We start from the raw sequence: 27888 nt of genomic DNA on the forward strand, positions 1-27888 counted from the left end.
CTAGTAATGACGGGGGTTAGTGATTTGTGAAACCACTAGATGGCAGTAATTCAACGATCGAGGACGTCGACCGACGGCAAAGCTAGCCAAGAAGAAGAAGAAGGGGTGAAAGTTGAAACATGGTGGAACACGGTGATATCCGCGTGGTTTACCGAGGTGGTAGCAAAATAAACTTTAGGAAGCCCGTAATCACTTATGATTCAAGGTATGTCTGTATTTTACAACCGACAATGTTGTGTCAAAAGAGTGACAAAGACTTGCGCTGCGCTGCTAGTAGCTAATGTTGATATTCCTCCTTGTTTTATCAAGCCGGGTGTTAGCTTATCTTAAATAAATGTCGATAAAGAAGACCATTCCTAAGTTGGTTGCTTTTATCATTTTTGTCACACTATTTTTCAAATGCTTGGAAAAAATTCAATTAGCCCCTGTATGTATGTATGTAACGTTACTTGATGGTTTGGTCTGTTTGAATTCCTTCAGCCAGTCTATATAACGTTACATTTTCTATGTGTATTTGATTGTGTTACTGTAAAATATTCCCTTTTGTTATTTTATGCGCCAGGTTCCTGTTGTGTGCTTCGGGCGAGTGTGTGAAAGTGTTCAGCACCTCTACAGAGGAGTGTATCCATGACCTGCAGGGACACACAGGCCTGGTGACCGGTGTACTGCTCAACCCCTCTAACCACCTCCAGGTACCCAACATGACCTCACTACACTGTATCAGCATGCTTAGATTAACCCCTCTAACCACCTCCAGGTACCTAACATGACCTTACGACATTGCCCCATAATGTTCCGCTGTTCTCTGTTCCTCTGCGATCCACTCTAAATCAGCGTCACATGGTGTTCCATACGCAAATTTGGGGGGGTTGAGCTGTTGAAACGCTCTCCTACCTGTCTCCGATGTCCCATCGCAGATGCGAAGATGTAATAATCTCCCTACGGAAGCCGGTAGTTTAGGCGGGGGTGTTAAAAAAATGATATTCCTGTGTTTAAAAGCAGTCTTTACACAGCCTGTGCCGAATTTAGGAAGGGAGAAGCGTCCCAGTGCCAATAGGGACCGTAGCCCTTGTTCACACAGGACGCCAAACGTAGCAGAGCTGAAGCTTGAGGCAGGCACAAGCTGAACTGACGCCTCACCGTTCACACAAGAAGCCTTCTCTTTTCCTCTCAGCGCCTCCTCGGTGCGCCTTGAACCCGCCCACAACTCCCATTGACTTCATGCCTGGCAGCTTCATGCGTCAGGCTTGGAAAATAGGACTGAATCCTGAACGATCGCTTGAGCAAGGCGTGGGCATGGCTTCAGCGTGACACGCGCGCGGGTGGTGTGAACGGCCTCGCCTGTTAACAAGGACGCCTAAATGAAACTTGTGGGTTCAGCATAGGTTGAGCGTTGCTTCGGCGTATAGTGTGAACAGGGGCTTAGCCTTGTGTGAAAGGAGTATTACACTGTTGGCATGTTTAGCTCCTTGACTCTTCATACATCAAGTAGGATTGCCTGGGGTCCAATGATTGATTGTACGGTGCAGATTTTACGTGTCTGTGCCTCAAAGTTATTCAATACATTACTGAAGTAAAGGTGCTGCAGATTTTTGAGTTTAAGTGGAAAAGTTGACCTTACCCCTGTGTTAATGCATTAGTCCTACTTTCTTGCAGGTCTACTCTTGCTCAGCAGATGGCACTATCAGACTTTGGGACTTCACAGACGGCATCCTTATCAAGGTACAACTTGATTCTCTCCAAGTTTCTCCATAGCCTTTGAAATCACTGTGTTGTGTTTGTGTATCACATGTTTTAAGAGACACCTTTACAAAGGAAGGAATTTATTCACAGATTGGCCAAATGTCTGATAAAATGCCCTGACTATTATGTCCTGGCAGTGTGATAGCAATGTGATCTTTTCCAGACTTTGGACTTTGGATACCCCATCTACTCCTTGTATGCCTCCGCAAACCATGGTGGAGTCCTCTTTATCGTTACGCCTGTGCAAAATGACAAGAGATCTGGTAAGTTTGAGACCCAAACTTTGATGGCTACCCACATCAGTTCAACTATGACACTAGTCCCATTTCCCAGGGGCGATGGAACAAAAAAGGACTTTGATGCTGAAAAGGTGTAATGTTTCTGCTATTGTGGAATAATGCTCTAAACCAGCTAGGTGCTCTGAACGTTTTGATGACTGAGGGCCAATTTAGGGACCCAACATTGGATTGAGGACCGCCCAAGAAAAAAATTGAATCCAAAATAATTCCAAACCAAATTTTTTCTTTAATAGCCTATTCTAAACAAAAATCCATGCAAGTAGTTGTGAATCATGTGAGAAACGTATGTTGTATCCATGTTGTGTTTTATAGAAGGGGGGAATCCCATTTGTCCAGCTGTAGATGTTTACACACACACACACACACACACACACACACACACACACACACACACACACACACACCTGCCAACATCAGGCTGTGAAAGCTGACACACACACACACACACACACACACACACACACACACACACACACACACACCTGCCAACATCAGGCTGTGAAACCTGTGACCCCTTTGAAAATGTGTATTTCCTCATTGCCAAAATTTAGCCTAACTTTGGGCGTTATTTCGACCCCTTCCAGAGCACACAGTTGCAACTCTTAACAGAGCCCCCATTCTTATTTTCAGAGCATGACCCTGTCTGAGCATTCAATCATAATGCATTCTAGCCACATCCTGATCCTATCCTATAATAAGATTGCAAAGTCTCTCTGTGTGTGTGTGTGTGTGTGTGTGTGTGTGTGTGTGTGTGTGTGTGTGTGAGCGTGTGTGTGTGAGCACCCAGAGTCTATCAGTCTGACCACTAATATGACAGACAGCCAATATTTCGAGGTTTCAGCTTTTTCCACTTGAGCTACAAGGGCCACACGAGTGTAATCAATAAGTCATGCAGACCACAACTCACCAGAGCCTTTTAAATGATAAGTCAATGATTTATTGACGTTTGTGACTATTTAGTGATACTTGAGCATCATCACATGATCTCATCTGTCTTGTGATATTGTTGGTAAGTCTCTTGACCTTTTGTCCCTCTCACTTTTAAAATCGATCACGAGGTTGGTTTGAATGGGTAAGAGAGGTCACTCGGGATGTAAGGATCTCGTTTTGGACGGTGTGTGTTTCTGTTGCAGAGATATTCCAGCTGGCTGCGTTACATCTGCCACACGGTGGAGATCAGGTGATGGAGGCCACAGAGCTTTCTGCTGTGCTCAGTGATGTCAGCTCCAATCCAGGAGCCACCGCCTTCGGCCAAGGGGTGAGTAGACAAGAGTAGTACACCACAACTACTGTCAACGCCAGCAGTACCTTGAATATCAAGATTCTTTTGTCCCAAATGTGATATCTGCCACTTGAAAATGACCAGTGTTCACCAAACCAAGCCATGGTCCTTATTTGACAAAATGGTCCAATCTAATCTAAAAACCCAATCCTTTTTTTTAAATCATTTTGGAGATATTGAATGATTATGAACTGACATCGTTCAGTGCTATCAAACTTCTACCCCATTTCAACCATTAAAGGGACACTCCGCCGATTTTTCAATGCAGATTTATTTTTGCAAATAATCTCACACATACTGAAAACGGTTTAACAGGCATGAATTTAGTTTGACAGTTATTTGAGTGAAGTTGTGGACCGGTGATGTCATTCATGCACAAATGACATCGCTGGTCCACAACTTGACTCAAGTCAACTCTCAAATAACTGTCAAACTAAATTAATACCTGTAAAGTTTTCGGATATACTGCAGATTTTGTAGTGACACAAAGCTGGTTGAAAATCGGTGGAGTGTTCCTTTAATATCACGACATGACAGCTGTCAATCAATCTTCATTGCGACAAGAAATTTCTGAGCAGGCATGATGGCTGCCTAGTACCTACATGGACAGACTTTTCTGGCCCATACAAGTTAATATATTTGGCCAATAAGTATGCAACATAAAAAAATAAAACAGTAATGTCTTCATTTAATGTAGAATGCAAAGGACTGGCTCGTGAAACTCGCATTCCATGAATATTGTATTAACTGTGGCTAGTCGACGCTCCAAGCCGGCAGGCAGCACTCTTGCCTCGGCTTGTCTGCACGGAGACAGCCAGCTGCCCAGTTCTATCCAGATCCCACTCGCGTAGGGGCAGTACCCACTCCAATCCCACTCCATTTGGGGGCAGAACACGCCATACAAGCGCCAGGATTGGCCAATGTGAACTCCAGTCCCCAGAACGGTAAAATCATCCACAAGTGAATGTCCCGCCTCTCGACCCTGTTCCAGTCAAAGCAATGTTTCTTTTCCCTGGGTTACGTCATCACAGACACTGAGATGTCACTTCAGCCCGTCTTTCAAATAAAATCACATTCGAAAAAGAGAAAAGCACTCACATCCAGGTGCAGAGCTACAAGTAGACAAACATGGAAAAATGAATCAAATAGCTCGCACACTGCAGGGCTCCAAGTTTACTTCATTTGATTGCACCTAGGGATGTCAACGGTTAACCGTTAATCGATTAACCGTCGCTAACGTCGTTGTTCGGTTATTGCTGTCGGTCTATCAGTTCATATTAATTTTTTTTTTTTTTTTTTTTTTTTTTTTTTTTTTTTGTCTATTTACTCAATGAGCTCATGCCCAAACAAGGCGTGTCTATTTAGATGCTGAAATGTTAATGCTTTTTGTGTTAGAAATTCTAACACAAAAAGAATTTGTGTTGAAATGTTGATGCTTTTTGTTAATGCTTGTTAATGCTTTTTGTGTTAGAAATTCTAACACAAAAAGCATTAACATTTCAGCATCTAAATAGACACGCCTTGTTTGGGCATGAGTTCATTGAGTAAATAGACAAAAAAAAAAAAAAAAAAAAAAAAAAAAACATTTTTTTTTTTTTTTTTTTTATATTAAAAAATTATGAATTAACCGATAGGTTAATCGATTATTAGCGTCGGTTAATCGAAAGTGAAATTAACCGAAAATTGACATCCCTAATTGCACCGTAACATTTCCAACTGTTTGTGGCTAATCTGTACTACATTAGGGGGCGATCACAGCATCCTACAGCGTTCCTACAGCATCAAACGGCATCAAAACAGGAAGGAAAGCCCGCCTTTGCTTGATTTGATTGACTGCCGCCTGGGCCAACTGACATTGAGGAGCGGCATGACTCGGTGCCTTGCGCTGAAAAGTTGAATATTTTGTCACTTTTATGCACTCCTAAAAACCTTGAGAAAATCGATGATCGCCCCCTTAGGGGTCCTTGATATCAAAAGAGTTGAGAATGACTGATAAATGACCCAAGAGCAGGTTTCAAATACAGTTAAGCCCAGTCTTCACAGGCTCGCTCCTCCTGACTCGTGGTCCTGTTGCTGCTGCTGCGTACCGTATGTGTGATATTAACCCCACAGTTGTCGTCCGCACAGGGGGAATATATTGCTTCAGCGAACGGTTTGCACCTGGATGTCTACTTTTTCAAGAAGCAGAAGCCATACAGGTGAGCCATGCTATCATCATTTGAAATGTCTGACACCGAGACACATGTTTCAGTTATGGAGTATAGAGATAATTATGGGTTTTACTGAATGGTACGACATGCTGATCAATAATAATCTCTTTGCAACTTTTCAGATCCCATCGTAAGTGAAAATACCAGTCCACATTTTGCTGCATGTCTCTTCTGATTCGGCCTTTACCTTGCACTGCATATTTAATGTTATTAGACGCTATACAGTCAACTACAGACACCAAGAGAGGGGTTGATATTATAGATGACTGACAAAGGTCATGAATCGGTTCAAATATGTGACGTTCGAGAACACACGGTGTGCACCCTTACCCCGCTGAGCCAACAGGTCTTCCTGTGTTATTAACACATTTGGGTCCTTGTGTGCGTTGCAAATAGGTTTTCCCTGAAAGAAGATAACAAGAAGGGAGGCAAGAACACATTCACATGCATCTCCTGTCACCCAAAAGACGACTGCATTGCTACCGGCCATGACGATGGCAAGATCCGCTTGTGGTGAGTGGAACTGGATGACCTTTGTGTCTTTATAACAGCGAGCATGGCAAAGTCTAAACATCTGCTGTTGTGGCTCATCTTGTGCTCTGCATATTTTTTTTTTCTTGTCCAGCTGCACCATCAAATAATTGTATTTTCTACCTCTGCCTCAGTCAGTGGTGTTATACCTTTTAATTTTGGTGCAGGAATCTATGAACTAAACCATTTTACTTTCATCTTTCATTATCTTTCACGTCTGCCTGTCCAATGCGCGGTATTCTATTTTCATTGTATTTACTTGTTTGATTCTTCTGTAATTCTGTTTCTAACTTATGTTTGCCATTGTTATATACATTTTATCCCGATTTTCAACCAGCTTTGTATCATTACAAAATCAGTAGTATATCAGAAAACTGTAAACAGTTTTGCAGGCATTCATTTAGATTGACAGGTATTGAGAGTTGATTTGAGTTAAGTTGTGGGCCAGTGATTTCATTGCATCACTGATTTTGTAATGATCCAAAAGCTGGTTGAAAATCGGCAGAGTGTTCCTTTCATTGTTTATAAATTACTTTGTAAATCTTTTCAATGGTGCTGGAAATCTTTTCAACAATGCTTTACCTATAAAGTTATCTATTGTAGTCTGAAAGGGCTGTGATTATTATTTTGTGTGTCCCTGCAGGAGAAACTTCAACCACAAGAGGGAGTACACATACTCCACCCTCCACTGGCACCACGCTCCAGTCGGCTCACTGTGCTTCACCCCAGAAGGTACATGGATGGCTACTATTATTATAATCACAACAAGGTTCCTGGCCCACGCATCCTGGAAAATCTGGAAAACATTTGACCAATTTTCCAGTCATGGAAAATGAGAGAAATTGTGAAATGTCATGGAAAACCTTGTGTTGTCCTGGAAAATTATTCAACATTCTCCTATTTTCCTTTAGTTGAGGTTGAAGTACTAAGCTATCAGAGCTCCCAAAAATGGATAACATTTCCATCTGAATGAGCTAATTTATGTTCGGGGTCATATTAATCTTTCAAATGATAGGTTATGGATGAGAGTATTTTCAATAGGCTCCTCTGGGTTATGTTTTGGAAATGCGTGTGAATGCACCCTGAAGTCGCACATACAGGTTAGGTGACAATGACATTACAACGCGAGTGGCCGAAACTGAATAATATAAGTTATATTATCCTTCAAATGTAAATATTAGTGGTAACTCTGGCAGTTTTTATTCGCTTTACACAAGAACACATCCCATCTTAAAAGTATACATTCCATACATTACATGTACATCCGTAGGTGTGTTTACATTATGATCAATTTGTCACAATGTCTTAAGCATGTAAGAGATGGTTTCATAGATAAGTTATAGCCATAGACTGCACGTCTTTTAATCAGACTTCCACAGAGAGAATATTAGTGTTTGGTGTGATTCTTGTCTGTCATACCAGCTAGATCGTCACTGGAAATGTCCTGGAAAATGATCTCTAGAAAAGAGTGGGAACCCTTTACAAGAAGCTGTGATTTTTCATCATCAACTAAACAAGCTATTCTGGTCCTGTGCAGAATCCTCAGGCTACAAAATCACTTGCACATTGTTCATTCCATAATAAGAACAAAGCCTCGGCAGTCGGCATTAACACCTGCAGCTCATGAACCCCCCTCATTGTTGTATCAGTGCTCTAAAAACAAATTATGCAGAGGTAGCTATATGCAGATGTATCACATTTTATCCAGACACATATAATGCATTCCTAGTATAAAGACAAGATAGTCTTGTAGTATTGTACTATATTGCACCTAATCTTCAGTTTAATTTTAAATCAATCCAAACAAACCTGTTTCCCCACACAATAATAACTCGAGTAGAGACCCTCTTGCGATGGGATGGGATCACACCGGCCATGACTTAAAAGAAAATGTGGCCAGGGGCGGGGCCAATGTGCTTGGATCACAGGCATCTCCGGCCTTCATTTTCATGTCAACTACACACCTACACTATCGTGGTGACAAAATCTGTCCACAGACAACACCTGGAAAAGTGCTCTAAACAGCTTCTGTGGTAGTTCCCACTACAATAGGTGTCTCCAGGACCACATTTTGCCATGACACACACACACACACACACACACACACACACACACACACACACACACACACACACACTCACAAGATGAAAACAATACCAGCCCTGCTGCACCCACCCCCCTCCAAAGTGGCTCGTGAATTTTTGCCAAACACTTTCATTCCCTATCTCTCCATGTTCCACCAGGCACCAACCTGCTGAGCGGAGGTGTTGAGTCAGTGTTGGTGCAGTGGAGATACGACCAAGAGAGCCAGCGGGACTTCCTGCCCCGTCTGGGCGCCGCCATCACACACATCGCCGTCTCGCCTGACGGAGCGCTGTCCTGCACCTCACATGCAGACAACAGTAAGCTATCCTGCACCTCACATGCAGACAACAGTAAGCTATCCTGCACCTCACATGCAGACAACAGTAAGCTATCCTGCACCTCACATGCAGACAACAGTAAGCTATCCTGCACCTCACATGCAGACAACAGTAAGCTATCTTGCACCTCACATGCAGACAACAGTAAGCTGTCCTGCACCTCACATGCAGACAACAGTAAGCTGTCCTGCACCTCACATGCAGACAACAGTAAGCTGTCCTGCACCTCACATGCAGACAACAGTAAGCTATCCTGCACCTCACATGCAGACAACAGTAAGCTATCCTGCACCTCACATGCAGACAACAGTAAGCTATCCTGCACCTCACATGCAGACAACAGTAAGCTGTCCTGCACCTCACATGCAGACAACAGTAAGCTGTCCTGCACCTCACATGCAGACAACAGTAAGCTATCCTGCACCTCACATGCAGACAACAGTAAGCTATCCTGCACCTCACATGCAGACAACAGTTAGCTGTCCTGCACCTCACATGCAGACAACAGTAAGCTGTCCTGCACCTCACATGCAGACAACAGTAAGGAGCTGTGACCCAATGTAGCAATATTGTCCATTTTAAAGCGGTCCGCGGTGCAAAAAAGGTTGAGATTAGAGTACTAACTGGCCATGTTAGTTTTTCATTGTAATCTGTTATAGTAGTGACTTTACATAGAATGTCGTTACTCACTGATTTTTTCATGTATACACGGAGATTTTACAAAATGTTTGATCATGGAAATGTGGTTAAAAGTAATGGAAAGCCATTGGTCAGATGTGTATGTATGAACCCTGGGACCCTCCCATAGAGACACTGCATGTAATAAGCCACGCCCATCACGGGGGAAGAGCTCCGTTCATTTCCACACACCAGCGTCATTTTCCTTGAATTAAACATAGCTAAAAGCTGTTGTGTGGTGGGGCTGCGCAGAAAACAAATGTAAAAAATCGCCAGTTAAAGTTTTTTGTACTCCTGAGCAAAACAAGGAAGCCATTGAGAATTGGCGAGAAGAAAAATGTGGATCTAGCTGTCAAGAAGTAAGTTGGAGTGTTCATCTTCCGTATATACAATCTTTTGGTGCAACACGCAACCATGCACGTGACATAGGAGAACGCCAGGATTGGACAGGAGTTTGTGTTTTCCCCCGTCTTGGGCGTGGTTTCTGAATGATGGCGCGTTACGCAGTGTCTCTACGTGTTCATTCTGCTATCATGAAAGGGCTGTCAATGTATTCTCTTGGGCTTTGTTCCCTCCGGCCTATCTGAATTCTGTTGTATTGAATTCAGTGGTCCATAGATATTATCACAAACTAAGACTGTTTAGTTTTGCAATCTCAAAATCAATGTATAGTAAATGTAGGTTAAAGGTGTGTCGCTGATCTGACGAAGTGGCATTGGGGTCTTATATTGAAAAGGTCTTAAAAGGTCTTACATTTATTTATTTATTTTTAGCATTCTTTTGCATATAACCCTGTAATAGCAGTAGACTATTGTCAGGTGGGTCACGGGAAACAAAGTGTACAGTGCTGCTTCTGCCAACTATGCCTTTAGACGACTCTTGCACTTAAAGGAACACTCTGCCCATTTTTCAACCAGCTTTGTATCATTAGAACATCACTAGTATATATCAGAAAACTGTAAACTGTTTTGAAGTCTGTCATTTAACTCATTGAGTGCCAGCCACTTTTGGAGAACGGACGCTCCCAGTGCCAGAGTTTCAGAGCGTTTTCAGTGATTTCTCGAGGCCCACAGAATATTGTGTGATATTACTATGTAAACACCGAACACGCACAAAGAACGATGAGACTCTCTTCTATCATCTGCAAAAAAAAGTTTATTGATACCATTTTCCCTTCTTTAGTTATGAGCCGGAGAAGATAGGTTGTTTTGAGCAAAAAGACACGTTTCAAATTAGAAGCTGAGTTATTCCGCCTTTTGTGAAATGAAGCATTTCAAGCACATTCACTGACTCTGAAGATAATATTTTCTGATGTAGTGACGTGGTGTGGTGCCCTGCGTGCCCCACCCCCCTCTCCCCCCCTCAGCTGCAAACTCCTCCCCACACTAACACACAGCCTCACGCAACCAGTCTATTTTCGGAACGCTCCGTTTTTGTGCGCCGGCTCCCAGCGCGACACGGAAGAGCCAAACCGGACTGCAGAGAATGGTTTGGCCCTTCGGCGTCGGGTGCTGCTTTTCTGGCGGCTAATCGTGTGGAGAAACTATGCAGACAGACAGACAGAGGCAGAGGGGCTCAGTTGTGGGCGCGGATTGACTGCTGTTCGCAGCCAACGTCAGCTGCAGACAGAGCCATCTATATGGCTCTGGCTGCAGCATGAGCGGTTTCTCTTTCATCACGGGGCTTTTTCCTGCTGTTTTCCTGACCTGTCTCTAATCTGGAGAGCACTGTCGCCACCTAATGGGTCTGTAAAATAGGTTATACACCTTCAATAGCTACCATATTTTTTATAGGAGATGTAATAGGCTTTGATCCACGTCCCACCGTCAAAAAACGCAATTGACGACAATCGTCGTCATTGGCACTCTACGTCACTAATCGAATTGACGACGATTGTCGTCATTGGCACTCATTGAGTTAATTTGACAGTTATTGAGTGTTAAAGTGTGGACCAGTGACATCACTGGTCCACACTAACTCAAATTAATAACTCATTAACTCAAATCAACTCGCAATAACTGTCAAACTAGATGAATGACAGAATGTTTGACAGTTATTGAGTTGATTTGAGTTAATGAGTTATTAATTTGAGTTAGTGTGGACCAGTGATGTCACTGGTCCACACTTTAACACTCAATAACTGTCAAATTAAATGACTTCAAAACAGTTTACAGTTTTCTGATATACTACTGATGTTCTAATGATACAAAGCTGGTTGAAAATGGGCGGAGTGTTCCTTTAAGAGGTTTTAGCTAATGAGATGTGAAAACGGTACCTATTTTTTTGTACAGGCCTAAAAAAAATATTTTCTGGCTTGTAAACTTCTCCCAGGACTTTGGCAACATTTGCAAACAAAACTCACTTCCCAAATCTTGCAAAACCAGTTTTACTATCCAAGGCTCTTGCTATGATTTAAGAGTGAGTTCTTTACTCATCATGCCTGGTTAAATAAAGGTGAATTCTGCCTATTGGAACTGACTGAACCCCATAAGCTTTATGTTTGCCAGCAAATGTAGCTAAGAGCTCAAGGCTGTCTGACTGAAAGGGCTGAGCTGCATAACACTGATTGTCATACAACATATTTTATTTTGTGTTTTAAGTTGTTTCTCATACATTAATCACGGCAACTGTGAATCTATATAGATTAAATCCATTGCTTCAAATATTAATTGAAGATTCGGATGACTAACTTCTGTGTGTCTTTCCCTCTTCTCTCCTCTAGAGGTCACCATCATCCAGAGCTGCGTTAAAGTGTCTGCTGTCATTCAGGGCCTGGTCAAAGGTGAGTACAGACTCCATAGGTGGCGACGGCACATACTGTACATGCACCATAATCTGCCTGAGTGGGCCCATAAATAATCTCAAGACCTTCCGCAGTTCTTGGAGAACAATCTTGCTTCTCAGATAAATCGGCATTATGTGAAGAAGTTTGAATGTGCATGAATGTATAAGCAAAAGCAATAAACAAGTACAGATTCTGTACAGTGTCATGATGTGTAGTGTACAGTGTGATGGAAGTTAGATGTTTGAAGTTTGCACAGCTATGAATGAGTGAACGGTCTCACCTGTGACTGGACTGACTGACTTAAATGTGATTCATTTGACCTAGAGATCACAGTGCAGTGGCAAAAGTGTTGTGATTTAAACCACCATCACAGTTTGAGATGCGGGGACAAGCAGTGGCATAAGACACAGAAGAGCTTTCAGTTTTGGTGTTCACTGTCTGCCCAAACTCATTATGGGTATTAGTAGGGATGGGCATCGAATTTCGAATTTTCGAATAATCGTTGTTATTATCAAGGTCGACTTTTATTATTGAAATTCGAAATTCGAAAAAAAAAAAAAAAAAAAAAAAAAAATTTTTTTTTTTTTTTTGAGTGAAATGTTGCATTGTCTCCCCTGATTCTAAGTATAGTCAAATCGCTATAAGCATTTTAAGCAAGGTTTATGGAAAAATGAATGGCGGATGAAATCCCATGAAGAGGGAGAGGGGGTGACTTTGGCACCCCTTTGGCACTCAGACCTGAGCCTACTAAATATTTAATGAACCACAACCACTCATGATTGTCAAAACTGTTTTTTATTTTCGAAAATGTCAATGTAAAAAAAAAAAAAAATGTAAAAAAAAAAAAAAAAAAAAAAAAAAATCTTTTTTTTTTACATTTTTTTTTTTTTTTTCGAAATTCGAATTAAATTCGAATTTGGCCAGCGAATTTCGAATAGTGTTTTTGCTAGAAATGCCCATCCCTAGGTATTAGAAGTGACCTATTGCTCAGTCAGAGGCAAGCGGTGGCTGGCAGCCTAACCTTTTCATACCCTTTTGCTGGTGGAATGCTGTATCTGTAGACGAGACACCACGAGTGGACCGAAATATTCTGTTAACTGGTTTATTCAAGGACATGGAGACTCAATAGCATGCTATCCAAAGGCACATGTTAAACAGCTCAATATAACCCAAACAAAAGCCTAACTGGCGTATGACCCACAGCCCTGGCCTGTATATAAACGTTGCGAGTGACTTCCCCTCTTCTCTGCCCCCATCCAGGAGAAAGTGTCTGGACAGACATGATGGTGGACCCTCGCAGCAAAGCTCTGGTGCTCAACGGGAAACCAGGCCACCTGCAGTTCTACTCCCTCACAAGAGACCAGCAGCTGTACAATGTAAGCACTCTCCTTTCTACGCCACTCTATCAGCAGATCTCCCACCACTTGTAAACCTGACCTAGTGAGTTTGTGGATCATTTGTAGAATATCACGTGTATCACTTATCGCTTGGTGAAGTGACCTTTCTGTCTGTGAAAATGACTTATTGGAATTATGATGCAGTTCATATTAAATTTACAAGGACAAAAGGTTGAAGCACATGCGACATCGCCCTTCAGACCCACAAGCAGGCTTAAGCTGCGTTCACACCGACCTATTAAAGTTTTTCGCTGGCGTCGAGTTTACATACAAAGTCAATGCAAACGAGCGATTGAGCGTATATTCGCCCGGGAGAAAAATCGCTGGGCGTCCGAGCGACAGAGACAGAGCGATAGGGAGAAAATACGCTCGTCGCCCCAGATGAAATATCCCAACTCGAGTGAAATTACGCTGGCATCAGTCGCTCGCTGTTCAACGCTGATTGGCTGCCGTGTGAGAGCGAGTCAAGGATCACACTGGCTTGGAACAAACCGCTGGTTTATTGTGTGGCAACAAACCGCATTGACAGGCTGACAGCTGACATGAAGTGAAGTCTGTACTACCGGTATGGAGCTCGCGTTAGGAGCATGCTGATAGGCTTACCTTGTAAACCTCTACGGTGGCTTGTAGTGGACAAACATCATGACATTGCGTAACGTTATGTTGTATGCTTGGATTGAGTCTGTAGAGTTAAACACTTTCGGTCACCCATCTACTGTGTTTCCTGTAGCTGGACATCGTGCAGCAGGAGTACATTCACCAGTCTGGCCTGGAGAAGTTTTCTCAGTTTGAGGTGGTCAAGGCGGCTTTTGACGCCCGTGGAAACTGGCTGGCTACGGTGGAGGAGAGGAAACAAAACGACTCGGCGCTGGAGGTTAATTTGAAACTGTGGGCGTACGATGAGCAAACCCAAAGGTAACCTGCCTAGAAAATATCAGATGCTTCCATTATCCTGTTTCTTCAGCCAATCGGTAAAGACAAGGAATGGGAATGGAATTTTGGCTGATTTTGGGAGGCACTGTTTAAGTGATCTGTAAAGGCATGTAGCTGACTAGTAGACTGATCTAAAAGTGTTTTCAGGGCAGAACCCTAATGTGGAAAGCTCAGTCCAGATGACCACTGCTTGTTGTATCCAAACAGATGTGTCCTTAAACCTACTTCATGACTTCTCCCTCCAACCCAAACGGTGTGCCCTATCTCACACTCTTCCCTCTCCCCCTGCAGTTTTGTGCTGAACACCACCGTCTCGGCGCCCCACGAGGCCAGGATTACAGCCATGTGCTTCTGTTGTGCCGCAGACAGCCAGACCACCATGCTGCTCTCTGCCAGCAAAGACGGACACTTCAAAGCCTGGCAGCTGGCCCAACCAAGCCACACAGAAGGTAAGCAGTCCAGTCCAGTAAGCAGTCCAGCCTGGCTCCTGCACTTCAAACAAACGGCAAGGTTTGGCTTGAGTTGTCCAGCTGTTTGCTGTGCTCACATGTATTGATGTGTCCTCCTCGTTCATTTTTTGGCAATTCTGTGCTGTTGGGCAACTTTGTGTTTGTCTAACCTCATGTTTTTTTTTGTTTTGCAAATCAACTTTCATGAAGTGTGCGAGAGGATGATGTGTGAATGGGGGTGGAGGGAGGGGAACGGGCGCTGCACTAGTTGGCCTAAATCACCAAATGGAGCTGCCACAGAAGAGCGTCTCATCCCTCCTAATTGAGACCCCTTAGATCAGTGGTGCTCAACCCTGCCCTACCCAGGAGCCACATTGACAAACAATACTTTTGCCAGAGCGACAATCCAAAAGCGTCTGTTTCCTCCCTGAAAGCAGTCGGCTTCTGCTTGCGTCTCGCCATCTTTTCAGCCCTTAGCTTGTCCACCTTTCGGAAAGTTGGTACTGAACCTTGGGTGCTTTGTTTCACGATGGCGCTTTGTTTCATCATGGCGCCGTACATTGATGGACCCTTTGAATTGTGAAATGACGTTATCACAAAGCAGACGGATGCATTTTCCCAGTTCCCAGTCCTCTTGAAATGTTTGATATTCCTCTTTATATTATTCTTACATTCTTTAGCAATTTTAGGTTCATGCTAAGCTAGTTTTCCCAGTGCGATTGAGTCTTGCACACCTGCAAGCGCGAGACCTGAGATAAATTGTGATTGTCGTTTGAGGGAGTTGGGGGCGTAATAGATTGATGTGACTTGAGAATAAGAATGAAATATTGAGTAATTCTGCTGACAATGTTCCCCGCCCCCCTATATTTTTATATTTATTTATTTATTTATTTATTTGAGTGGGACTTAAAAGAGCCACAACTACCCATACAGGAACCACATGTGGCTCTAGAGCCTCGGGTTGAGTATCATTATTCACCTTATTATTTGCCCATAGAACGTCCACGTCATTTTGTAATGGTTCTTCCATTTTAGACCCGGAAGTACTAGTAGATTACTCCCACCTTTATCATTTTTAGACTTGCCAAAACAAACCGTTATAAAGTTTTAATACTTTTTCGGATGAGAACGTAACATTCCAAATATGTGACCAGTTTATCAGAATAACGCCTATTTGGAAATGTTTAACGAGCAGCTAGGAGCGCGATGGTTGTGTGACCAGTCGGACTACGCTAGCTAGTAGGCTATCTGTCAACCCTACTGGCAGTGAGAAAACACTGTTGACGTGCTTTTGTAACTAACGTTAAATGCCGACCGGGTACAGCCATCGGCTCCCTGCAGTAGTAACGCTATGAACATGTAACTGAAGTTGGCCGGAGTGTAGCTGCTGAATGTTGCCAAACTTCATTCATAGTTCAGTTTATCGAATGTTTACCGGCCGGCTCACGCTGAACCGGAAGAACAAATACAATTGCGTCATACACGGAAGAGAAAAAGTGGGCGTGGCAACATAAGGTGAATAGATTCACCGTATTTGCCCAAATTAAACTCTGGCATCTGGTATGGTCTTTTGCCTCTCTCATCGCTTTGGTATCCTTTTTTCTAAAGTGATCTCACACTGGCCAGATTAAGTGTGCTGTGTTCAGTTTACTGACATGTTACATGATTTAATCATGCACAATTACAAACAGGACAAATTGTTTCATGAAAATTATAACCATAGAAAAATAAGCGTGCATTTGCAAGGGAAATGTATACGTTTGATCTTTCTAAGTTTGACACTTTGAATGTAACCATGTTGGTTTGAATTACCGTAAATTCCGCACTATAAGGCGCACCGGAGTATAAGCCGCAGCAGCAAAATTGCCTGTTTGTTACATATATAAGCCGCACCGGACTATAAGCCGCGGGTGTTTTAATGTTTTTTTTTTTTAATTGTGTTTTAATGTTTAATTACCATATGTAAGGGTTCATGCACAGAGGGGATTGTCGGGAAAGAGATGGCTGTTTGGGGAAGCTCCCATTTATTAACTCATTAAGTGCCATAGACGACCTAACTCGTCTTACATAATCCAGCGCTTAAGTGCCAAGGACGGACTAACTCGTCTTACATAAAGATTATTTTTTTTTGACGGTGGGACATCAATCAACCCCTTTTACATCTTCGAGATAACTATTTGGAGCAAGAGCATGTGTGTAATCTATTTTACCGACCACTAAGTGGCGACAGAGACCGAGAGAAGTCACAGCCACGGGACCCAAAAGCCACAAAAGCAGCCGCCTCCCGCGGAAATGGCTTGGCGATTTTACAGTCAGAAGCCCGGACACACACACACAGAACGGACAGAGATCCCTTCCCCCCAGAGCCGCGCAGCAACGCGCGAACACACACACACACACACACACACACACACACACACACACACACACACACACACACACACACACACACACACACACACCGCGGGAGCAAGCCAGCCATTCAAGGAAATGGCGACGCGATTTTACAGTAATCCATTTCAGACTCGTCTTGCCCGACAGGCAGACAGGCAGGCAGGCAGCAGCAACGCGCTTCTGACACGCCCGCTGTTAGGAGGAAGGAGGAGAAGACACACGGAGGGAGGAGTTTGAATGAGAGGGGTGTTTCCTGTTGTTATGGAGGAAATTACTGTTCAAAACTATTGTTTAGAATGTCTGACGGTCTTACTGATGCCAAAAATGAATGGTTAAAGTGACTGTTTCACAAAAAGCCATTTATCTCTGAATAAATTTCCAGACGCTGAAACCATGCTGTACTCAACGGCTAATATCTACATAACTACTAACTCTGCAAACTAACTCTTTTAGACAGAGAAAGCACACATTCTATTAGTTATTTTTAGATGATTGATGTTCATGAATTCTTAACAGAAAAGAATCCTCGGCTGTTCTAAAATGAGCCAGAATCGTCAAAAACACCCCTGGCACAACTTACCTACAGGAATGAAAACATGGCTGGCATTCAATGTGTTAACATTTCAACAAAACAACATAACACAACACCACCTTTGTTTTTTTTTACAGTGCACACAGTGTCCGCGGTGTGGTGAAAAGAGGGCAAGAGAGGAAATTAAAACAGAAGTGGATTTATAGTTAGAAAGAGTGCTAAAGAAGAGAGATTTTTATTTTTTATTTTTATTTTTTTCTGAAAAAATCCATAGATAAGCTGCACCGTTATATAAGCCGCAGGGCCAAAAAACGGGGAAAAAGCCGCGGCTTATAGTCTGAAATTTACGGTATTCCTAGACCATCTCAACGCCACATCATCATGTTTTAATATATGATCCATGCAGTGTGGTTGATGCTTTTAAAGCGTTTTGCACGACGGTGAAGGCAAACAATATTAGTCTGGGACCTGGGTGGCCCCAGTAGAAATCTTTGCCGGTGCCTGCAGGCTCGACTCTTTCAGCTTCACAGACTGCTAGTGTGAAATGTCAAATGTTTCAGGGTTACTTTGAGCCAAAGCAGGCAGAATGTATATGTTAACCCAACTCTCTCTCTCCCTCTCCTTCCCTCTCTCTCTCTTCTTCCCTCTCTCCCTCTCCTTCCCTCTCTCTCTCTTCTTCCCTCTCTCCCTCTCCTTCCCTCTCTCTCTCTTCTTCCCTCTCTCCCTCTCCTTCCCTCTCTCTCTCTCTCTCATTCTCGAATGGGCTGGGCAGATGAAGAGCCATCTTGGTCATGTGATTTCGTGGGAGCCTATCACGACCTGGTGCCCGACTGCTGCTGCTTCTCGGCCGACGGCTCCCTGTTAGCCGTCAGCTTCCGGGAGGTGGTGACTGTGTGGAGCCCCGCCTCCTGGGAGCTCCTGACAACGCTGTCCCAGCCGCCAGGGGCCATCAGGTTAGAGCGAGCGCACACACACACACACACACACACACACACACACACACACAATCAGTAACACACGCATAATCAGACAGACAAAGCTGAAATGGAAACGGGACGTTGACTCCTGCTTCACATAAGGCATCACATGTTTTGCTCAAATCTAGAGGAATGTGTCTCGTTGATATCGGCGTAGACTGGTTGGACTTCTACAGGGACATCAAGGCCCCACATTCAGTGGGACAGTGCACGACATACAATAGACAGTACTTCGTTAATACGCAGCGCACACACACAGATTCACTTGGCAACCAGCTGTTCAGAGTTGTGTTGTTTTGTGTCGAGGCTCCTCGGTGGTGGGAGTTCTTTGAGCGGTGAATGACCCTTAACCCCTACTGACAGGAAGCCAAGATCCTCACAACGGACGGGGGATGAAACCGTCTGGCAGAGTAAAGGAAGTGCTGCGCGCCTGCCAGTTGAACAGTGGGGATGGACTGTAGTTCTGCAACCTTAGTGGCGCCTCCCGAGATGTTGGCAGATGTCCCTGTCCTCCTTAAGCAGAGGCTCTCGTGTCATTGAGCATGGGGGGAAAGTGGCAAAGTGCTCCTGCTAGTTTCTGCATCTTTTCCCCTGAAATGAACCCGCATCACTGAGTCAGCCCTTCATACATTTGCCTGAGAAAAAAGAGTAGCTATGGGCCTGTGTCCACCTAGCGTCTTTTCCTCAGGTCCAGCGTCTTTTTTCAGTTGTTTCCAATGGGGGGAGAGCGTATGCGGGCGCACACGGACGCACACGGACGTCTAGAGAAAGTGCACAACGCCCAGCGTCTTTTTTCGGCGTTTTTGTGCGCCCGGCTCCCAGCGCTTCCAGCTGAAAATATTTTAACTTTCAGAAAGACGCTGGTGTCGGCTGCTCCTTTTCTGGTAACTAATCATATGGAAAAACTATCGCAACAGAGACAGAACGGCTCAATTGTGGGAGCAGATCGCTAGACACTTAATATTTCTGGCGAGTGTTGTGCTTACTGCTTTTAATAGCGTAGCCTACCTGTGTTGTTAGCATGCTAGCTGTCAGCTATCAAGCTGAACTAACGTTACTTGCGGACTGCTTCCTTGTATATTGTGCGCTGGGATCAGCATTCCCCAGCGCACTCCCAGCGTTTAACGTCGGAAAAAGACGCTAGGTGGACACAGGCCCTAATGATGTACACAGTCCCTGAGTGATGAGTTGATAGAGGCATCTATTTTTTTGTACCAGAGATTTTCATCCGCCATTTATTTTCCCATAGACATTTCGTAAAATGCTTCTAAAATAGTTGTACTTCGTCGAACCAAACGGTTCAGCTAATGCTATAATCGGGAGAGACCATAGAACATTTCACTCGGACCAAAACTTTAAAAAAACATTGAAAAAATATTTTTCTTTAAACCTGCATCTTTTTTACGTTTTGGTCCCAGTGAAATGTTGAAATGCGATCTCTCCCGTTTCTAAATATATCTGTACCGTTTGGTTTTGAACCAGTAAAACTATTTTTATAAGCATTTTACGAAATGTGTATGGGAAAATAAATGGGCGGATGAAAATCTCTGGTACAGTGCTGAAGCAGGAAGTAGGCGGTCACTTTGCCTCTCTATATAAACTTGTCTGAACTATTGAGGCAGAACTGGCTGCTGATGTAGCTGTGCTGCGGAGACTCAATCATGGCATTCAGAAATCCACTTCAAGTGAGCAGACATTTTCTGTGTGGTTTGGAAGCTTGAAGGGAACCGGCGAGTAATAAGGCTGGCGAGGTGGAAGGGAGGGACTGAGCACTGGAAGGAGTCGATTGTGGGCTGTTTTCACAGCTGCCCCCCAGCGCACCTTGTATAACTGCCTCCTGTGGATGTGTACAGCTGGGTCATCTGCATGGAACCAACTTCACATTCCTTTTGAATGGCTCACCTGCAAACGGACTGGTCAACTGGAAGAAGAAGAAGAAGAGAAATCACAGAAGATCATTTGTACTGGCCAAAAATAATGAATACACATTTTTTTATTTCAACATTTCTGTCACCCTGCCCGCCACCGGCGCAGTCGGTAGCGCTGTCGCCTCACAGCTAGAAGGTCCTGGGTTCGATTCTCGCCTGGGACGCTGTGGGTGCTGGAGTTGTGACCCCCCCCATATCTTCAGTGCCTACTGCCCAGGTGGGCTATCTCGTCGAAAGGGCCTTTCTGTGTGGAGTTTGCATGTTCTCCCCGTACCCCCCAGGGGGTTCCTCCGTACATAACCCCCCACTAAAAACATGCAGAAGATCGCCATCCGACCAGTGACGACAACATCTGAAGTTGGTCCAATGATGGTCCCCGGGCGCTGGAAAGAAAAAGCGACCACTGCCCCTGGCCTGCCCCCTGGAGGAAAGGACAAGCCTGGATGGGTCAAATGCAGAGGACATATTTCACCGGCCACTGACAGCATGAGTGTGTGTTGTGGCCGCATGCATGTGTTGTAGTGTCCGTGTGACAATAAAGACGGGCTTCCGTCTGAAATCGTGTTTAAAGGATATCTAGTGTATACTGAAATCAAGTACAGTGTGTTAATTAGTTAATTTAAAACTGGCTCACTCACTTATACAATGGGTCAAGTTTGTCATTCATTGTGATGTGCAACATAACTCAAATGACCAGAGAGCATCTCAAAAAAGCATAATTTCAAAGTTTGAGAACGGGCAGGGAGAGACTTTATTTAAACCAGGCACTTGAAGGTTTGTCGTCTCAAAACACTTATGGATTTGGATTAGGTGCTTGGCGGCCGTTTGTTTCGGACCCTGCTTGCATGTTTCCATTTGTAGCTCCCAAACGCAGGAAAACTCCTCAAAGCTAATCCTGTGAAATATGTGGTGTGAGAAGGTGGTTTGTGTTGTGGAGGAGGAGGGGGCCTGAACATAGCTGGGATCCTTCACAGTCACAGGAAAAAGAGGGCTGAAGCAGTCTGTTGTTGTCTTTCCTCCACTAGAGACCTTTGTTTTGGGCGGCTAAGCTGTTCCAAGTATCTGCTGGGAACGACCACCAAGAACCTACTCTGCTGCTGGAACCTCCTCACCTGCTCCTGTAAGCTGTGTGTGTGTGCGCGCGCGTGTGTGTGTGCGCGCGCGCGCGTGCTTGTGTGTGTCCAATTGTGTTGCAGTTTTGTGTTGGTCATAGACCTAACCATAAATGTTGTTCGTCTTGCACCCTCTTCTCGGTCTTCTGTCTCTGGCAGTGGAGTGGAGCACCTCCGTGGATGTAAGCCTGCTGCTGTCCGACCCCCTCTCTGAGAACATGGCTGCCTTCTGCTGTCAGGATGGAGCCACTGACTGTAAGACACACACGCGCACACACACACACACACACACACACACACACACACACACACACACACACACACACACACGTACATACCTTTTGATTCAAGCAGCTTGTTGTGCTTCATTAAAGGAGCATCAGCTCAATACAGCTAAATATAATCCACAGTTTTGCTCCACACTCAGATTGCTGATGTTTTTCACGGTCTTCTTCCTTCTCTGTCCTCAGTGTTTGTGTTTAAGCCCAGCGAGCCGCGGCCGCTCTTTTCCCATGAGGCCGTGTGCTCGGGGAAGGTGACTCGCGCCGTCTTCGCCCCGAGGGACGAGATGCTGGAGGCCTGCGAGGAGAGCAGCCAGTGGCTCAACCGCTCTCGGCTCTACTTCCTCACTCAGTACATGGTAAACGCCGCCATCAGCTGCATGCTGCTTTTTGCAGTAAAAATGCATGTTAAAAAAAACGACAACAAATTGCACAAGACAGCATTTGTGTTCCTCGACAGAAGACAAAATGACAAAAACTTGATGTAGAACAAAAAACACAATAACAATATTATTATTATTGTTATTGTTATTATTATTATTATTACTAGAAGAGACTGGAGACCCCCTCTCCAATTATAGGGTGATTATTATTATTACAGTATTATTATTGTTATTACTAGGGATCTCACGTGCTATGTGCGCTCGATTCCTAGGCTCGCTGAGCTGGCCCTGCAGCTCGTATACACAGCTTGGCCGCTGCGCGGCCTCGCCCGCAGCTCAGGCCACGCCTGCCCTTTTGGCGTGCGCACAATGTCTCCCTCTCTCTCTCCCTCAGTCTCTCCAGTCTCCTCCCTCTCCCTCAGTGTCTCTCTCCCTCGCCTCTCTCTCCCTCAGTGTCTCTCTCCCTCTCCTCCCCAGTCTCTCTTCCTCTCCTCTCTCTCCCTCAGTCTCTCTCGTGTATGTGTGTGTCACTGATGACATCACACAATGATGTCACAATGCCTATGTATGACATCACTGATGACATCGTCAGTGATGGTATGACATCATTGATGACAGGTAATTAGGGCAATCACCTAATAATAAAAAAAATCTGGCTCCGTCAGTTTGCCAATAAAAACACAAACGATCATTCTCTCTCATTAATCAACTCAGTCTTAATACTGCCGACTTCCAAGCTTGCATGCTTTTGAAACATTGCTGTGGTATGACAGGTTTTAATTGGCAGGAGGAGGCAATTCCACAAACTGGTCTGGGAGAAGCAACATGAGCAACATTTCCTCCTTTAGAATGAATGGGTAACACGGTTAGTTGTTTGTCCCTTAAGGCCACATGATATGTTAAGATATGTCATGATATGTCATGATATGTTAAGCACCGCTGGTGAGCTTTTTCACATTCTTTTGGAAATGATGCATCTCACCTGTGTTCTGGCATTTGTAAAATGACGCAAAACTTACAGGTCAAAACTGAAAACTGATTGGCCCAGAGGAGGACTTCATCTATTTGTTTAGGGACTCATGTTAACTTAACTGATGCCTTTATTTGCATAGTGATGCAGATGAACCATAGAATACAATGACCTTCAAAAGGGATCTTTTTGTGTGTGCATGAGAACAAACCCAAACAGCCCCTCAAACAAAATGCCAGAAACAAACCGAACATCATGATGACACGCAAAGACTGAATTCACTCATACATACACTAATAAATGGATACAGGCCAGTTTTGTGTCTCAATTTGCTTTCAAAAAAACTATGGAACAGTACTTTTATCATACTAATACAAATATGACTTCATTCCACTGCAAGTTTCTGTATGTTCTGTGTGTGTGTGATTTTGGTCTTCCTGCCAACTGATGCCGGCTGTCCATTGCAGGATCTCATGACGTTGAGCACCAAGGCAGAGGACGACAGGCTGATGGCCTCCAGCAAACAGGTAGGCTCCTGGATTAAAGACAGGCTGCTTTGTTTGGGTAGGTGAACAATGCCGTTTGAACTCAGGTGTCACCAAGACTGTTGAAATGCCGGTCTTGGTCCTTTGGTTAGGACTAAGAACATAATCTGGACCAATCACAGGGAACAATCCCAAAATGCAATGTTTTATTAGTCTCTCAAGCCAGTGTATCTTTTTCACAATCTTCGAATGCAGTCTGTACTTCCTCCCATTAAAATTTGGACAGGAAGTTGTGATCTTCCAAATTAAAAACAATTGTATATACAATTTATATCAACAGCAGGAGCTTTAATTTTTATATCGTGTTACTTCCTGCATTTTCAACACAAAATGGCTGCTTTGGCCATGTGAAATAGGCAGCGAGGGATAGGAAGGTCGTAGAGAGTTGTGATTTGAGGGGTGGGTAGGGGGTGTGGGTGGTGGGAAGGGGCGTGGTGAGGGAAAGGGGCGGGGCTAGGGGTAAAGGGCCATAGCTAGGGATAGGAAGGTCGTAGGGTTTGAGGGGCGGCTAGTCGAGAGAGTGGCTAGGAGGATGTGGCTGGTGGGAGGGGGGTGTGGGTGTGGGGGTCAAGGAAGGGGCTGTAGCTAGGGATACAAAGGTCAAAGATTGAGGATTTGTGGGGTGGGTTGGTGGAATGTCTGGGGGATGTGGGTGGTGAGCTGGGGGCGTGATCAATAAGGGGGTGGGGCTAGGGGAAAGGGGCCGTAGCTAGGGACAGGAATGTCAGAGAGTCAGGGTTCGAGGGGTGTTTAGGGCGAGTGGTTGGGTGGATGTGGGTGGGTTTGTGGTAAGGGTAGGACCGTTTTCCATGTTGAAAACGATTAGCCGTGTTGTTGAGGTGCTCCCAAACATTGCCTTAAGGCTGAATGGCCACACCACTGTGCTGTGGGCTTCAAGGTATTTGGGCTGGATGTAGACTGCTCACTTGTTGGCAGAGGCATACATCCACAATGCGATATTAGTTTTCTGATATTCCTTGTGTTTCTCCCCCCCCCCCATCCCCTCAAGCTGGTGATCGATGACAGCGTTGCCATGACGCCGTTCTACCTGTTGCTAGGGAAACACCGGCAACAGGACAAGCAAGACCCGCTGACCAGCCTGTCTGCTGAGAGGACCCAGCTTCCACAGGGATCCGTCGCTATCAAGGAGGTTGGTGGTGTGGCGTTTAATGGATTGTGTGCACATTCTACTGTGTACCAGTTGCTTTATTGTCAATAATTGTTCACTTGAAGATATTAGTCCTCAAAGTTGGAACACAGATAAACACCTCTCTCTCTCTCCCTCTCTCTCTCTCCCCCTCTCCCTCTCCCTCTCTCTCTCTCTCTCTCTCTCTCCCCCTCTCTCTCTCTCTCTCTCTCTCTCTCTCTCTCCCTCCCTCCCCTCCCCTCGTCTCCCTGACAGCTCCTGCACACCCCGGCCCACGTCTTGCCCTCCGCCTCCTACCTCTGCTCCATGTTTGTTCGCTCCCTGCTCATCTCCGTCTCAGACACCAGGTGAGTTGAAGACCCCCATCGGGGGGAACTGAACGTGACAGAATTAGCCCTTACTAAAGGTTTTAGCAGCAAGCTTTAAAGGTCTCAGGGGCCGGGTGCACAAAGCACCTTAAGTTAAGATTTTCCTTAGGGTCCGATTTAAGGTGTCCATAAAATAAAATTGGTTGCACAAAACTCCCTTAAATCTTCTCCTTAAAGTTAAACATTTGAAGGAAAACGTAAACACAAGATTTAAGGGTGGTTTGTGCAACCGATTCTATTTTATGGACACCTTACCTCTGACTCTAAGGACAATCTTAACTTAAGGTGCTTTGTGCAACCGTTTTGGAAAAGGGATTTTCCTTGCTTCTTTGATTCTAGAGGAGTTGGATGTGCTATCTAAACAGTGTGAAAGTATTAATAAAATACTCTGCTGGCAACTAAGGGCCTAGCGTCTTTTTCCGACGTTAAACGCTGGAAGTGCGCTGGGAAGCGCTGATCTTGGCGCACAATATAACAAGGAAGCAGTCTGAAACTAACATTAGTTCAGTGCGGTAGTAGCTTGATAGCTGACAGCTAACATTAGCAAACAACACACATACAGTGATTTAGCTCAACACACCAGAAATATTAAGTGTCTAGCCGATCTGCTCCCACAATTGAGCCTTTCTGTCTCTGTTGCGATAGTTTCTCCATATGATTAGTTGCCAGAAAAGGAGCACCCAACACCAGCGTCTTTCTGAAAAGTTAAAATAATTTCAGCTGGGAGTCGCACGCACAAAAATGCCAGAGCGCTGTGAAAATAGACGCTGGACGCAGCGCACTTTCTCTAGACGTCCGTGTGCGCTCGCATACGCTCTCCCCCCATTGGAAACGACTGAAAATAGACGCCGAAGCTGATGAAAAGACGCTAGGTCCTAAGGCCCTAAGGCCGAAGATATACTTGCTTTTAACTTGGTGTGCGCATGGTGGCTGCCGCGTATACCCTGCGTCCGTTTGGAGCGTCGGTGTAGTTTTGCACCAAACAGATGCAGGATACGCACGCAATCACACTTGTTGAAAGCAAGTATATCTCCGGCCTACAATCCATATTAGAAATCCCAGCCTCTAAACAAGCCATTGGATTTTCGTAACTTTGTGGTGTCACAAAGGTTTGCTCATTTACATTTTTGTAAGAAATAATAGGCTAAGTGTTTTTTTTTCTCTTCCAAAAGCAGTTGAGCACTTGTCATTGTTAATTTACCACGCTCACTGCCGGGCTGCGGTGTCTCATGTTTCACTCTTGAAACGGTTAGCCAATCAGAACAGAGGGGTTGTTAATATTAATGAGCCTTAAAGGCACAGCAGTCGAAAAACAAAAGTAGAGCACGCACATCATCCACCCAGCGTTGCAGGCGATCAGTAGCAGCTCAAAAGTAGTCCGCACACTGGGTAGACCACTTTATTTGAAAAGTAACAGAAACAACATTCTGATGAAGGTCGCTAATACTCTACTTTTGACTTACAGCACTAGACTTACAGCCTGTTCTGGGAAAGGCACAGAGAGATGCTGTAAAGTGTTTGAGTGTTTTTGGTACATGACGCCACACAAACCACAAACAAGATATAGGAGCTTTAATCGGGGCGTTTGAAAAGATAGCAGTACATTCTGAAGTCATTATCAAATGCAAGAATGCCAAGTCAATATGTGTGTTCTTGTGGAGAACGATTCCAAGTTGTCTTGGAGAGAACAAACTTTTCAAGAAACAAGTCTTTACAGTCTGAGATCATCTGTATCTTTGACATTTTGTGATCAGTTGAGACACACAGCTTATTATTTTCCAAAATCATTAATTTGTTCTCATCAGCCAAGTCCCCATCCGATGCATCCATCCGATGCAACTTCCTGGGTGTTTTATTCGTTTTCCATGTTCTTTTGTTTTGGAATTGTGAAACTACAATTCCAGTTTACAGCCAAACTGTTTGACTGTTAGATACTACTTCAAATTCATCACGGAGGACACAAGAGCAAGTATTGAGAAAGGTTAACACAGTTAAAGTAATTCCCTGAGTCATGTGACAATTTATTACACAAATACTTAGTTATCACAAAACTTTGATAATGTCCACCACACAATACTGCTGGAAGTCAGGGACTTCATGTGACTCTGCAAATCGAGACACCAGCTAAAGAAAACACGGAGAAAAATGCTGAGTTTCCTGTTTGTCTTATATGCAGAGTCATTCCAGCCCACTGAACTCGTGTTTTTTTTTTTTTTTTTTTTCTTCCCATGTGTGCTCTCGTGACCTCAGAGAGGAAAATGAAGCCGCAGAGGAGGAAATGGAAAGCGAGAAAGAGGAAGAGGACTCTGAGGGGGAAGTGGAGCCCAGCTCCTCGAAGCAGGAGAGGCCAGAGGCTCCGGAGCCCACAGCTCTGACCAAAGCCCAGGTCAGGGAGCTGAGGAGGCTGAAGAGACTGGACCACAGCTGGCTCACCAACCTCCTGGACTCCTAAACATGACATGCACAATAGCACAAACACACACACACACATGCACTCACAGATGTGCTATCAGTTTTCTAT

The 27888-nt window shown here is 44.4% G+C and overlaps 1 protein-coding gene across 1 annotated transcript; it reads left to right on the top strand.

Moving 5' to 3' along the window:
• Window positions 1-95: 95 nt before the first annotated feature.
• wdr75 (WD repeat domain 75) lies at window positions 96-27888 on the top strand. The gene is made up of 21 exons (XM_083638464.1): window positions 96-205; window positions 563-692; window positions 1657-1722; window positions 1907-2006; window positions 3176-3300; window positions 5452-5522; window positions 5931-6047; window positions 6709-6797; window positions 8309-8467; window positions 11889-11948; window positions 13212-13327; window positions 14079-14263; window positions 14573-14730; window positions 18429-18609; window positions 21587-21681; window positions 21833-21928; window positions 22144-22313; window positions 23775-23834; window positions 24862-25002; window positions 25255-25346; window positions 27618-27888. Exons 1-21 carry the CDS (start codon window positions 120-122, stop codon window positions 27817-27819), a joined length of 2499 nt encoding a protein of 832 aa, XP_083494590.1. The 5' UTR covers window positions 96-119; the 3' UTR covers window positions 27820-27888.

This window comes from Poromitra crassiceps, assembly GCF_964638095.1.
Source record: "Poromitra crassiceps genome assembly, chromosome: 6".
In the NCBI taxonomy this organism is placed as follows: Eukaryota; Metazoa; Chordata; class Actinopteri; order Beryciformes; family Melamphaidae; genus Poromitra; species Poromitra crassiceps.